The following is a 14,762-nucleotide window of genomic DNA, read 5'->3' as shown; positions in this document are numbered from 1 at the left end:
TGTACACGTACTGAGAGTTTCTGAGCAGAGGGGGGTGCTGAAGTCTCCGTGAGACTCTCGTCAGTGGTGTGATCAGTTTATTTGACTGCATGAAAACTCTTCGTCTCCTAATAATATCAAGATCCCCTCATACTAAACGCCCTTAATGATCCATGTTCATGTGAAATCGTTCACTTGCTTGTTAGCTATTCAGACATTAAGGCTTTTAATGACATTCATCTCTCATTTATGAGCTCAGTGGTAGGTTAACGACCCGCATCTCTGCTTTCCCACAGCGCACACATCATTTTGATCATCATGTGATAGCATGTCCTCATATAAAGCACCTTATCTCTTGTTATTGTCCTGAGCATCATCAGCATTACAGGAAACAAACAGCCGGGATGATATAGAAATGTGACATCGTCAATCCAGCCACAGTACTTTATTCTATTCACACAGTGCATTTCCTCAGAACACAATATATAATTTAATATCAATATAAAACTCCATTTGTGTATATAAATTATGCATTCAATACAGCAGCGCTGATAAATACTATTAAGCTTTGGTACAGTGGTACATTTCTGTGTGTGTGTGCGTGTGTGTGTGCACATGCTTGTAATGAGTGTGAACGGTGTACCCTGTGGGCGTCGTCAGGAGGAAGGCGGGTGTAGGTGAGGGAGTGTGAAAAAAGGGTGTTTGTGCTAAGAATGTGTGTGTACGCGCGTGAGTTCACGCAGGAACTCAAATCTCATCCCTCCACCCTGGCGAGGCGTCGTCAGTACTGTGCGCTCCAGGCCCGGGCACTGAGGCCGGTGCAGCTGGGAGGATGGCAGCTGGCGTGGTGGGAGGAGGGTGGGGGGGGCACCACACAGCAGTAACCCACCTCCCCACCAACCCCGGTCACTACTTTACTTTGGGGATAGGACACCGAAACACCTCCCTGTAGAAAAAAAAGAAAAAGAAAGTAAAGTTGGAGTGAAGAATGTGCAACCACAAGCACTTTCAGAAGTGCTAAACGCTTCTTTCGGGGGCTGAGTTATTGGAGGCTGACGCAGAACGAGACCTTTGGGTGCTCTGTGTTTACCTGAACTATGCTACGCTGATGAGAGGCCATTGGTGAGTAGGTACCCAGCACAGCCTGGGCCTGGGAGGACTGCTGCACCCCCACAGCGTAACCTGCTGCAAACACACACACACACACACACACAGTTATACAAGAGATTATTAACAACATCTTTCATCACCGCAATTTGTTTAGCAAAAGGTTCATTAAGAAATAAGCCACAGGAGAGTTAACAGTTATTTTAGAACAAATAAGAAGAGTTCTGAGGCAGACTGGAGACAGCATCAACAAAAGACATGTCCAACTAATTGATTCATTATTTTCTGGCTGTGTGAGAAGCAGTTTTTATTTAACTTAAACATCAACATAAGAATGTAATTCATACAGTATGAGTGGTGGATTTGGTTGGGTACATTTTAATTGATCAGTTCAGTATTGACACTTGAATCTTTATTGGCAACATTAAATAATAACAGCAACAAAAAAAACAATTTGTGCAATACAAACTATTTATTTCCCATTATTCATGCAGTGATAGAAATCTGTATATCTGTCCCGATGTCGACGCGTTGAGTCTAGTATAATTATACACATTCATTTTCATTATTCTGTTGACGGCCACTGATGCCTGGAAGGTGTGCACAGATAGTGTGCAGCTGGTTCAAACACATTCACTGATTAACATGCTTTAAATCCTAAAACACAACAGCCCCCCCCCCCCCCCCCCCCCCCGGTCTTTGTCACTGCGTTGAATAGAAGCAGCAGGAAAAGAGACCGGTTCACTGTGAGACCCTCAGACTACATCTCTGACAGTGTAACGGCCCCCTTCTCTACTGCCACGCCACCTCCTGCATCTGTCCACCACACACACACACGCACGCACGCACGCACGCACGCACGCACGCTCACTCACTCACTCACTCACTCACTCACTCACTCACACACACACACACACACACACACACGCACACACACACAGGTGGGAAGTACCTGTTGGTTGTGCTGCTTGGCTGTGGAGGTGCTGGCTCGGTGAGACAGGCCTGCATGGGTGCTGGGCTGAGGTAGGGTACTGGCCGTAGTAATACACAGGCAACTATAGGGAAACAATGTGAAAAATACTAGCTTTAGTACTTTAGTACTAGCTTTAGTACTAGCTTTAGTACTTACTGTTATTTACCTTAAACTCTTTCTTTAAATGGCTAAATAAATGTGAAAGTTAAATAAATTACTTTATAACCAGAATTTAAGATACTCAATGCAGAATTTATACATTTTGTTTTCTTAACACAGCAATGTTTAATGCATCTTATATGACCATAGAATAATGTATCTGTACCGGAGGTGAGGGCTGGCAGTAGCTGGGAGGAGGAGGAGCTGCATAGATGTAACCCTGACTGGGAGGGTAGATGGGCGGGGCTTCACCAGTCGACTGACAGCTCACATGAGCAAACTGCGAGGAGAGATCTTCAATCTGTCGGTGAAGAGAAAGGAGGTCAACACGCACGCGGACGCCCGTACACATACACACACACACACACGCATGCTGTAAACGCACGTGTGCGCAGCGGTTGTCTGTACAGAGATACATACTGTGGTGTACGGCTGTGAGGGAGTGACAGGTAACATCTGTGGAGCGGTGTAAGAGACAGACGAGTACTGAACCACCTGAGAGAGACACACATATGGGGACAGAGATAAGGACACAGACAGCGACACATATGCAGTCTGATCCTGTCTTACATGTGAAACACGTCCTGCTGAGTGTGAACATGTGTGTGTGTGTGTGTGTGTGTGTGATACCTGCTGCTGTTGGTGCTGAGGGGGAGGTCCCTGCAGCTGGGTCTGGCTCCTGATATGCTGCTGAGTGTCCGGAGGGTTGTACACAGCAGGGGTTCCATCAGGGTTCATGAAAGGCTGCCCTAAGAGGTCAAAGGGTTGAGTGTGATAAATGTATGTGTTGTGTATGTACTCTTGGTGTGTGTGTGTGTGTGTGTGTGTGTGTGTGTGTGTGTGTGTGTGTGTGTGTGTGTGTGTGTGTGTGTGTGTGTGTGTGTGTGTGTGTGTGTGTGTGTGTGTGTCTGTGTGTGTTACGTACCGGTATGTGGGTTCACTAGTATGCTTCCTGGCGGGATCCCGTTCACCATGATGTAGGTAGAGTTAGGAGCCGGCTCATCTATGATGGGAGGAGAGGAGGGGAGGGGACAAGTGGCCGGCAGTCTGAAAAGAGAGATGGAGCCTGAGAGAGAGAGAGAGAGAGAGAGAGAGAGAGAGAGAGAGAGAGAGAGAGAGAGAGAGAGAGAGAGAGAGAGAGAGAGAGAGGAAAGTAGAAGAGAAGTAAAGATTAGAAAATAAAGAGGAAGAGGACAGAGCTTCATTCTCACGGTACAAAACAAATTCACATTTCAACATCTTAATCTGATAAAAAAATGTATCGCATGTATCAAAACAATCATAGGAACATTACTGCCACAGATTTAAGGACATTTGCAAAAGAAAGATCCTAATTGTTATAGAGCACTTGGTCTGGTCTCCTTCCTTCCCTTAGGAAACGACTACAGAGCATCAGAGGACCAGCCGCCTCAAAGACTACTGAACAGCAAGCGCTTTAAAATATAGTATATATATAGATATATATAGATATATATATCTATATATATGTAGATATATATATATATCTATATATATATAGATATATATATATCTATATATATATATATTAGGGGTGTAACGGTTCACAAAATTCACGGTTGGGTACGATACAGTGGAGCCACGGTTCGGTACGTTTCGCTACAGTAGAAAACTATAAATGCCAGAGAAATGTACTTTATTTTAAAATATATTTGTTCATTACAACTAACATCATAAAGTTATTCTTTGACTTTGAACAATGATGGAACTATACCTGAGTGACCCATCTTCTGGGGTGTCTTCTTAGCAACACATAAGCATAAAATAAAAAAAACTGCTCCTTAATGTTATGTAGTGTTGCTACTTACATCTTGCAAAAGAGATTTTTAATCTCAATGGGACCACCTGGTTAAATAAAGGTTTAAAAAAAAAAAAAAATTATTATTTTTTTTTTTTTTTAATTCAAACGTATTCGGTTCGTCATGCGTACCGAACCGTGAGCCTCGTACTGAACGGTTCAATATGAATACGCTTATCGTTACACCCCTAATATATAAGTACTCTAAATAACTAAATAAGTGATTTATTCATCATTGTAGAATTTCTTCTTATTGTTGTCGACTCTTATTTATTGTTATTATATAGTTTTAAGGGACGTGGGAACCAGGGCAGATACACTTCCTTGCATTTGAATGTACAACTTTACTTTTTAAAGTGTATGACAACAAACTTGACATACTTAGCAATTATGTTCTTCCTGAATATGCAAAGAAGACTGGAGGTGTTGTGTGAAAATTTGCAGCTATGGTGTGAAGGTTCGTAGATCGAGATTTTCACACCATAAAGAACTTCCACTGCTTTTTGTTAATTAGATGATGCTGAATAGAGAACAGACATCATTTACAAACAGCGTTTTTTCCGAAGTGTGGTGTGCTGACTAAATCTGCTAATAGGTTTGCTTGCCCAAAGGTAGAGAGGAGTGAAGCATCTCTCCCTCGACTCAATTTGCACCTTTAAGGTGCAGCAGACAAGTGTTAAAAAGTCTCCAGATGTTATTCTGAAAAGAGACGCACCTGAACCACGTGCGTCCCAGCTGTGGCTGGCGGCTTGGCAGGGTTTCAGGGCCGGACTCGTCCACTGGTAGGAGGAGTCAGAGTCCGTGCTGCTCCAGGGCCGGGGGTCGGTGCTATAGCGACAATCCGTCTCGGTGCTACTTTGTCTGCTGCTGCCCGTCCAGCTGGAGCCGGAGCTGTCACGGCTCCCCCTGTGAGGCACATCCACAGTTATCCTACAACCTTAGTACTGCACACCTGCTGACATGCCACTGACATCAATCATCTATCGGTATGTGCAAGATTTCTAAGAATCTAAAACGAAAAAAAGAAGAATCTAGGTCTTCATTTTGTTTCCACTGCAGATTCAGGCTGACCAGATTAAGATGATAAATGACGACGCGTCTGTGCAGACAGAGCTCTCTACCTGAAGAGCTGCCTTTTCCTCTGGGTCTCGGCAGATGGATTGTACTCCTCCACAGCCCTGCACACAGAACACGCACAGACGTATATTAATGTGCTCATCTAAATAGAAAAAGCTGAAACGGCACTTGGAGAGAATGTACTGCAGGCAAGGTTACCTGGTTTCTGCATGGGCGCTCTCCTGGGTGCAGAGCGGCTGTAAAAGTACAGCCGAGAAATTAGCGAGTCTCCTATATGTCTCTATGTCATATCTGCCAGTTTCTCTCTCTCTTCCCTGTCTCACCTCTTGGTTGAAGATTCGGTCTCGTGCTCGTTGGTAGTCCTCCTCTCTCTCCTCCATTGACTTGCTCTGCTTACCCCGTGAGGGGTGAAGTCGGGTCTGTAGGGAGGGAAGCGAGAACAGGTCAAAACGCTGATAGGATACGATGAATGTCAATGATAGAGGGAGTTCCACAGAGACAGGCCGCTATGGAGGACAGACCTGGTCATCTGAGCTGTTGTCTCTCTTCAGAATAATTTTCCACCGGTGGATCTCTTCTTTCTTGTCCTTGTGCACCTCGTCCATAAAACACTGCTCCGGTCTTAAAGAACAAACAGCCGTCGTTACCTCTCAGTAAATGCTAAAAGGAGAGGATCTACATGCGGAGAAGCATTTAGTAAGCTTACATGCGGGTGCTGCTGGTCCTGTTGATGATGACAGACTTGCCTGTCTGGTCCACATTGTGCTCCATGCCAAAGTAGGCCGCCACCCGATGGACCAGCATACGATGGTAGGACGACATGTGAGCGAACTTCTTAAAGGGACTGAGATGTGGGAAGACAGGATAACAAAGATGTGAAACGGGGAAGAAAGAAAGGGAGGCAGAGAAGAAAGCAAATAAAGAACGAGGGAGGAAGAGATAGAGAAGGAGAGAGGCGGCACAGAAGGCAACAGAAGGAGGGAGATTGAGACTGGTTGCAATTTTTTTGGCTCAAATTCAATTTAATCCCCAGTGGCTCAAACACACCCATGCTAACATCACTGGCTCACTATATTGATCAATACACAAAATAAGCTGTATGGACAGAATTATAATATACGAGCTGGAAACATATTTCAAATTAACATAAAACCGTATTCAGTCTTCAATAGGATTTAGCAGGCATACAAGTTTAATTTAAACAGCTAGACAGCTGTTTAAATTAAATAAGGACCCAAGGTTATGTAGTCTCCTTCACACACACACACACACACACACACACACACACACACACACACACACACACACACACACACACACACACACACACTCACAGACACCTATCGCTGGTGATGAAGTCGATCATGTCCTGCTCCAGTTTAAGCAGCATCGTGCGGTCTCTGGGGTTGCTGTTGAGGGTGTCGACGATAAACTGGTGCAGGTCTATGCCGGTGGAGTCAGTGTACTCCACGCTGGACTCTGAGAGCAGGATGTGTTACAAGACAATACAAATTAAAATACGGGAAAAAAAACACATTGCAATATTAAACACCCAAGAGTCCAACGTCTAAATCGTAGCACTGAATCACATTTTATTTGCTTTCTCTCATCTCTCTTTTATGAGATATCAATCACACACACACACACACACGCATGCACGCACACACACACGCACACACGCACACACCTTTGGACAGTGAGTTTTTCTTTGGATCTGTGCTGTTCTCCTGTTCTTCCTCGTTGCAGGAAGTTATCCCGTCATGGCAGCTAGATGCAATGTTTGTGTCTGGAGATGCCTGCGAGGGAAAAAAAAGGATAATTTGAGTGTGGTGATGATGACGATGATGAGGAGTAGGATGGTGATCTGTGTGTGTGTGTGTGTGTGTGTGTGTGTTACCTGGGTTTCTTCAAAAGGTAAGGACTCCTCGCAGACAGCCATACTCCGCACTAACTTTCCTTTGGCCTGAAATACACACACAATACATCAGTATAATGCAAAAGATGTTTCACTAAGAATGAATAATGAGAGGCAGACGTATTTTAGCTTACCTTAATTTTGTTCTTTGGTTGCCCCTGGTTCAAGTTTTTCTGCGAGTCAGGACACAATTTGTCATAAAGTGTGCATGTGAGGTGTGTGTGTGTGGGGGGGGGGGGGTATATTGTGGTACATCATTAATGTTCGACCTATATTCTGCCGCTCACCTGCTGCTCCATCTTTTTACAGGCATGGTAACACTCGTCCTCCCTCTGATTGGGGGACAGACACGGCGGGGGGGAGGAGCAGCTGATGACGTCACATGACGTCACATCACAGGGCTTTAGGAGGTCATCTGTACTTTCTACGCCCGCTTCAGCCATCCTTCTAAATAACGCAAAACATAAACTCGTGATGCTGACACTTAACTTCCACATTTGTATATTTAACTGCATTTTTAAAAGTACCTTTGCCTGCATTTGCATGAGCTTGTGTGTGTGTGTGTGTGTGTGTGTGTGTGTGTGTGTGTGTGTGTGTGTGTGTGTGTGTGTGTGTGTGTCTGTCTGTGCGCTGTTCCTACCTATTTGGAGTTGTTTACTGGAGAGCCTCACAGGTGAATGATGAGGTCATATATCCCATGTTCCCACAGGGCAGTCAGAAATGCAATTATCCTCTCCGCCCGTGCTCGCCTTCGCTACTGTTCCTCTCTCTGCTGCCTCTTTACTGGTCAATGGAAAAATAGCCTGAAGAGATCGAAAAAACACAGGAGAGAAAAACAGTGTGAGCGGTCGTTGTACAACAGAAACACCACTACATTGTTTCACACACACACACACACACCCTCGTATCAAACAGTTGCCAGAGCATAAAAGCATCGCTGCTGGAAATGACATCAAGTTGCTAAGCTTGTGTGTGTGTGTTAACCTCTGTCTAGGCTTCCCAAACGCTCTCATAACTTGACAGTTAATTGCTGATTAAAATGTTTTATTGGAAGTGTGTGCATGTGTACCGGTAACATACAGTCCTGTGCTTGGATGTGGTATTTGATCGCATATTTACATGTGTGTGTAGCTCATGTGAACGCATGTGTGGCGTGTGTGCGAGCAGGAGTGTGTCCTCGAGCTTTTCTTAGAAACAGCAGCTGTGTAGAGTATCATTTGATCCGCCAGCACGAATATTCCCACAATGCCGAGCTGAGTCTCTGATCCCAGTGGTGAGAATATTGCAGAGACCATAGAGATACACGCACACACACACACACACACACACACACACACACACAGAGGAAGTGGCATTCCACCATCTTTTCCAAAGGGCCCACTGCATTCAGCGGGGACACATACCGCTGTAACGCAGCGCCCAAGGGGACACTTATTCATGTAACACCTGGGACAGAATAACGAGCTGAGAGGATGTGAAGTCCCATAACATGGTTATTTAACACCCGACTGGAGATAATAGCACTTTAAAAAAAAAGAAAAAAGACATCTGTCAGTCCATGTGCAACCAAGGCGGTGTTTACTTCCCATGCGGCTTCAATGAAACACAAGACATAACAGCAGTGATTCCACCCAGCAGAAATATCCTTACTGTGGTTGAGAGGCGCCCGAAATCTGTTTGTGTATTATATCATAATGGGAATGTCATCGAAATGATTTGTGATACAATTATTACAATAACGGTGTATTGCTATATTGATTGATGCTTTCCAGAGAAGTTAGTTGTGTGAAGTGACAGCTCCTTGAGTTGAGGGATTATAGAAAGGGACTTTGTTGTGTGATTCTGTTTATTTAGACGTTTAACAACTGGTTTATTAATCGATCAACAGAACAGAACGGACCACTCTTTTTCAGTCATAATTCAAACAAAAATGCCATTGTCTTATATAATAGAAAACAGAATATTTTTTGAATTTTGGACTGTTGTTCGGACAAAATAACTAATTTCAAGATGTCACCTTGGGCTGTGGGAAATCGTGAAATGCTTTTTTTTGGTATTTACGCACATTTTACAGCCATGATAAATGATTGATCTCTAGGACGAGACTCCCAAATGTGCTGTTGCAGAGTTCTTGCTGAGCTGTCCTTTAGCCAAACAGACCAACTCCACTGCAGCCGACCCTGACCTGAGACATCACGGAAGGGAGGGGCAAGGAAAACACAGCACAACTAAAAAATGGTGTATAAAATAAGATAAAAAGAAAGCTGGTATTGAACTGTACTAGAGCTGTGAATTGAGAGTAACACCAGAGAACGGGAACATGGAATGAGCTGGACAGAGAGGGAAAAGAATGATGTGGAGCAGATGCACTACAGAGAAAAACAAGATGAATGGGAGGCAAGGGAAGCAGAGGATGAGGAGAGACGAGGAAACCATCTGCAGGGACTTTAGAGGTGAAGAGGGGTGAACGGAGACGATGGAGAAAGAGGGAAGTGAAGAATTAGTGACAGAGAGGCTTGCAGCACGGTCTGTCTCCGGGCTTTTCAGCCGACGGCCGTCAAGAGGGGGATTTGAGTGGAGCTACCCAGTTTTTTTGAGCTGAGCGCTGCAGAAGCGGCCGGCCGCCCCGGGGAGAAGGTGTGACACGATCATTAGCACGTGACGGATGGCGGTCGAGAGGCAGGGAGCGCCAGTACCCGCTACATCATCATCCATCTGCTGCTCCACCCGGAGCCTCCAGCCTCAGAGCCACCTACTCACCAGGACACCTTTCTTCTCCAGCCAAAAGATGCCTGGCTCATATACACTGACACACAGGCCGGCCAGTGGGAAAATATCCAAAACGCTACTTTAGATGGCCATTGTCAGCTCGACCAAGTAACGTTTAGTGTTTAAGCCCAGTGTCTCCTGATTGTAATTAAGACCAATGAAAAATCCATCTTGGAATACAAGGACTATAATTATCAGTGGCACTTGCACCGTTTAACTCTGAAGTCATTGAACCTTGTATGCTTTGTTATCCTGCCATCGCTACTTGGAAACATTTAACTGTTCATTTTTTTCATCTCTAAGGACCTTCTGCTCTGCTTTCTTTCTTTCTTTGGTTTCCACCCTCCGCATTTATTGGAAACCACACAGAAAAATCTTCACGTCTTCACGGCCTGTGGTCACAGAGCTGATTGTGTTTCGTCTCTCTAAGGTTGCAGCTGAATTTAAAAAGGGGGTTTCATGTTTTCTCCCTCAGCTCGGAGCTCATTAGGAAATGATTCCGCGAGAGCTTCAGAACCAGAGAGCAGATCTCTCTGGTTTAAAATAATAATTGAGAATTTTGAGGCAAACTCAAAGCATTCAGCGTTTTTTTTACATTTCATAATCTGTACAGGCTTTGCCCTGGAGTCTGTAATTTGGCTGCTTTCCTGATCCTTCTTACAGCATTTTTAAAATAAATATACATCCAAATATTTACATATTTTGCACCTGCATTTTTTTTTTACATTTGCAGCTGAAATATTGTCTTCACCTACTATGCAGGTTTAATGTTATCTCCTTGCTGCATGCAGCAGAGAATTTAAGTCAAATAAAAACAGAGCATTGCACTATTTCACCCCACACTTTAAGACGAGCGAAGGACAAAAAAGAAAGTAGGCTAAGAGAACAAATGTAGGTTACATCGTCTTTTGAGTCATCAGCACCTGGGCAGCCACCGCAGATGTATTATCGAAGTGACTTGTGGGTGCGACAGCTGTGTCGCTTTGCAGCTGAACTCAAAACCTCAAGAAAAAACACAGCATACATATGTACACAACACAGCACAGAAGTGCTGGTGTTAAAGGGCTAGTTTACATACAATTAAATATTAGTTTAAAACGGACGGCATCTTGACTCTGTGTCAGTGCGTGTGTGCGTGTGCGTGTGTGTGTGTGTGTGTGTGTGGGTGTGTGTGTGGGTGTGTGTGTCGCATTACCGTGACCCAGGCTAAGCTGACACACACCGGGCTATTTTTACACCCTAACCCAGGGAGTGGACCTCCTGCTCCGGGGCTTCACCGGGCTGTCAGCTGGATGTGTGGAGAGCGCGGAGGACGCAGGACGTTAGGACGGAGGATACACAACAGTACACTGTAACACCGACATGAACTTATAGCTGCTGTAGAGACACATACAGCGGAATAGAGGCAACTTAAATCGCCTTTAAACTCATGTTTGTACTCTCAAACACACACAATCAAGCGGAAATATAGAGAGAGGCAGCTGGTCAGAAAATCCGTGAAAACTGACCTCTTCATTTAACGTTAAGTGATGATATACACAGTAAGCTAAATTTTAAAAAGGATAAATATATATAAACACACAACAGAAAAATGGCTCCTAAATTACCATTATCATTCATTCAGCGGTATCGCTAACGTTACATTAACGTTCTCAATAGAGTTTCGGCTAATTTATAAATATTTTCCTCAGCCCCAGTGTGTTCTCTTTATCACCTTCACTCATCACATCAGGTGTGATTAATGTCGCTAAAGTACAAGAAAGAGGAAACTGGCGGAGTAACCATTAGAGTAAGCGTTAGTCAAGCTAGTCGAGGAGACGTCCTCGCGCGGGGGGACAATGTCCGTTAGCTTACCGTGACGCGATGTCTTCCTCCCTCCGTGGGCTTCTGCCGGTGTAGCCTAGCGACCGACCGACTGCTGTGCACCCGGTGTCTACAGACTGTGAGGTGCGTTGCTCCTCCTTCGCCTTTTGCCTGTATCTGTCGGAGCAGGGGAGGAGAAGTGGTGAGAAGTGGTGAGGAGTAGGAGGAGGACGGGGAGGAGGAGGAGGAGGGCCGACAGCTCTGAACCCTGAGCCACGCGCCCACACACACACGCGAGGAATGCACGAGAGCCAGCCCTCCAACGGCCCACTCATCTCTATCGCTGTCCCTGTCTCTCGCTCGCATACTGTCTTCTCTTTGTCTTCCATTTCACTTGAACTCAATTCAATTTCCTTCACTAGCGCAATATTACTGCAACAGACTTCAACACTTGAGGGGACACAACAAGAAAATGCCGTCTTAAAAGCTTGAAGCTTACAGTGGTGGAATGCTCATTTTACTGTAGGCAGTAAGCACAAATGAATGTGTACTTCAGGTATTTGTATCGCATGCTATGTTACATTTGTGCAATTCAGAAAGAATTGCATATAGGCTACGTTTCACTCAAGATTTATAAAGATTTTTATTAGCTTTATGGCCTTAACACGTTACGATTTTGCACACATAACCTGCACTGTTATAGATCATGCTACCCAACAGTATAGGCTACATGAGACGAAAATGAGCATCCCCTTTAAGAGCTCCAACTGCATAACACTCGCAATCACAAGGGCCCTTTAATGCACTGTGAGTACTATAATTGACCTTTGCTCGATAGTTTAAGTGCATTTTGCTAATAATACTTTTACCTAAGTGACATTTTCAATGCAGGACTTTTTACCTGTAATGTATATTTTAAATTGTGTTAATGATTTTATTTCAAAGGATCTGAATAAGTCCTCCACCAATGCTTTCATGTACTGGCAGAAACAGGACATTCATGTTCAAATGAAGCCCTGATGATCAAACAGTGCACACACTAAAAGCATATAGGACATCTTTGTAGAGTTTGACAGCCTCTCATATGTTACCAAGAGACGTAACATTAATCCTTGGGATCAAGAACTGCACAGGTGTGTCATAACATGATTGGAGTGGGATTGGGTATTTTTTTAACCATGTCCATATTGAATCCTGTCTGCTCTGATGTGAACACATGTGAGACCTCAAATACATCTCAAACGAAGAGTAACACTGCATACATCTAAGTGTGCAGATATCGCTTTAATCAGTGGTTTAAACTATAAAATTGCATCATTTTGATTGGGTGATGATTGACTGTACCGGAGCAAAACGCACAAAATATATGATATTGCAGAAAAAAGGAAATACACAAGTAAAATGCAAGTACTTTAAAACTGTATTAAAGCACTAGAAATGTACATACATTGGTGATAACGTGTGTATAAACTGTCCAATTTTATGTGTAAAAATGATCAGAATGCTCCTTAAAAAGACACCATGTGTCATATGTATTACAGAGACGCAGACCTCAGTGTCCTGAGTGTGAGACACATGCTGTTTGGACTCACCACAGAGCCCATCTGAAGCTGAATCATCAAAGCTCATCTATCTTTGGTTACACCACAGCAGACACAAGTAATACGATACATTTTTTTACATGGATGGCATCTTGTTGAATGATACAAAACTTTATATCTATCGCAGCCAGTTCCATTTAAAAAATACCGAAGCCATATGTGCTGGTCCAGGGACAGCTACACCCTTGATTGCATCCCACCCTTTACAAATGTAATTAAATGGGGGCAGTGGCCGGATTAACCTGCTCGGGTCCAGGGGCAATAATGAACTGTTAATCTCTGATTCCTTCTCATGCAATCTGTTTGTTATGGTGTTTCACTACCTTCACTTGTTATTGATTTCATTCTCACGGTAACATACTGTCATTAACCTTCATCTGGGTGTAACTGCCGCTTCTTTTGTTTCGCTTCAGTTGCAAGAGAAATGTGGACTTCCTACGGATAACATCTTCAGGTTTCTGCAAATCCAAGACACCCACACAGCTAATTTTAAAACTGCTTCTGTCTTTCACACGTCTCAAACAGGTCCTGTTGAGGCCGTGCTTGATTTGCATGATGTTTAGCGATATGTAAGAAGACCAAATGGGAGAATAAACTGGAAGCACAGATCTATGAGGAGATGGGAGCATCACGTCCAGAGCAGATTCATTCTAGTTCCATTAATTCCCGTCTCATTCAGTTCAAAGTCATTCACAGACTCCATTATTCAAAGACAAAATTACACCGAGATCTCTCCGATATGTGATAAATGTAGCCTGGAGGAGGCAGACCGACTTCACAGCTTCACCCCTTGTCCCAAGATAGAAAATTACAGCTCTGAACTTTCTGAAGTAGTTAATATCTATATTGAACCAGACCCCGTTTAAATAGTTTTTGGAATCTCAGAACTGATTTCAACACTTAAGAAAAGGGAACAACAACTTCTCTCTTATTGCTTAATCGATACTAAGAATGTTCCTCTTAAGTACGGCATGATACAGGATGTTCTCATTCAATTAATTAATGAAAGAACACTGTCGACCTCGGAAGAGTATGCTACTTATTAGAAGACAAGAGTTTTATCAAAATTAGCATTCTCGTATGTGTTACTTAAAGGCCTAACATTACTCTTAGGGATAAAGGATTGCATTTATTGTTGTTGTTGAATTTAATGTTATTTATTATTCTTTATTACAAACTTGTAAATGTCACTTTCGTTTCAGGCACTGCTTGTTTTCAATTTAAATAAAGTTTTACAACCCCTGAGTGACAATAAATACTGTAATGACACACCAGTAGCTATTAGTTATTTTACTTTATTGATATCAAAATACAAAGTAAATACGATATAATTGAATTTAATTGAATTGTTTTGCTTTTGTGATGCTGGTGCATATAACAGGCAATACTGTACACATATGACCTATAAGACCTACTACAGAGATGACTGAGCACCGGTCTCAGGATGTGCGTCATTCAAAAGCAAGCAGACATTGCCGCACGCACACGCACACGCACACGCACACACACACACACACAGGTATGTTATGTTTGAATGACACTTCATCAACTTAAAAGGAACAA

The 14,762-nt window shown here is 43.5% G+C and overlaps 1 protein-coding gene across 2 annotated transcripts; it reads right to left on the bottom strand.

Moving 5' to 3' along the window:
* Positions 1 to 394: 394 nt before the first annotated feature.
* arpp21 (cAMP-regulated phosphoprotein, 21) lies at positions 395 to 11,784 on the bottom strand. 2 transcript variants are annotated; one of them, XM_079288709.1, is made up of 20 exons: positions 11,650 to 11,784; positions 7,667 to 7,829; positions 7,314 to 7,473; positions 7,161 to 7,199; positions 7,009 to 7,074; positions 6,799 to 6,907; positions 6,446 to 6,590; positions 5,818 to 5,955; positions 5,633 to 5,732; positions 5,435 to 5,530; positions 5,310 to 5,347; positions 5,156 to 5,212; positions 4,750 to 4,940; positions 3,144 to 3,284; positions 2,849 to 2,967; positions 2,639 to 2,713; positions 2,385 to 2,519; positions 2,039 to 2,141; positions 1,070 to 1,164; positions 395 to 925 (listed from the first exon to the last, which is right to left on the bottom strand). In XM_079288709.1, exons 3-20 carry the CDS (start codon positions 7,467 to 7,469, stop codon positions 761 to 763), a joined length of 1,968 nt encoding a protein of 655 aa, XP_079144835.1. In that variant the 5' UTR covers positions 7,470 to 7,473; positions 7,667 to 7,829; positions 11,650 to 11,784; the 3' UTR covers positions 395 to 760. The 2 variants fall into 2 exon arrangements, with proteins under 2 accessions (XP_079144835.1, XP_079144836.1); XM_079288710.1 differs by having other exon boundaries at positions 5,310 to 5,332.
* Between the last annotated feature and the right edge of the window lie 2,978 nt (positions 11,785 to 14,762).

This window comes from Melanostigma gelatinosum, assembly GCF_949748355.1.
Source record: "Melanostigma gelatinosum genome assembly, chromosome: 17".
In the NCBI taxonomy this organism is placed as follows: Eukaryota; Metazoa; Chordata; class Actinopteri; order Perciformes; family Zoarcidae; genus Melanostigma; species Melanostigma gelatinosum.
The sequence above is the reverse complement of the archived record's forward strand: the minus strand, read 5'-3'. Positions and strand labels throughout refer to the sequence as shown.

Bases quoted from the DNA above. Each gene is read 5' to 3' on its own strand.
- arpp21 (XM_079288709.1), bottom strand. From the start codon at position 7,469: ATGGCTGAAGCGGGCGTAGAAAGTACAGATGACCTCCTAAAGCCCTGT. The intron at 4,941-5,155 runs GTAGAGAGCTCT...TGTGCCTCACAG, and splicing joins AGGAAAAGGCAGCTCTTCAG to GGGGAGCCGTGACAGCTCCG. The intron at 926-1,069 runs GTAAACACAGAG...TTTTTTCTACAG, and splicing joins ATCAGCGTAGCATAGTTCAG to GGAGGTGTTTCGGTGTCCTA.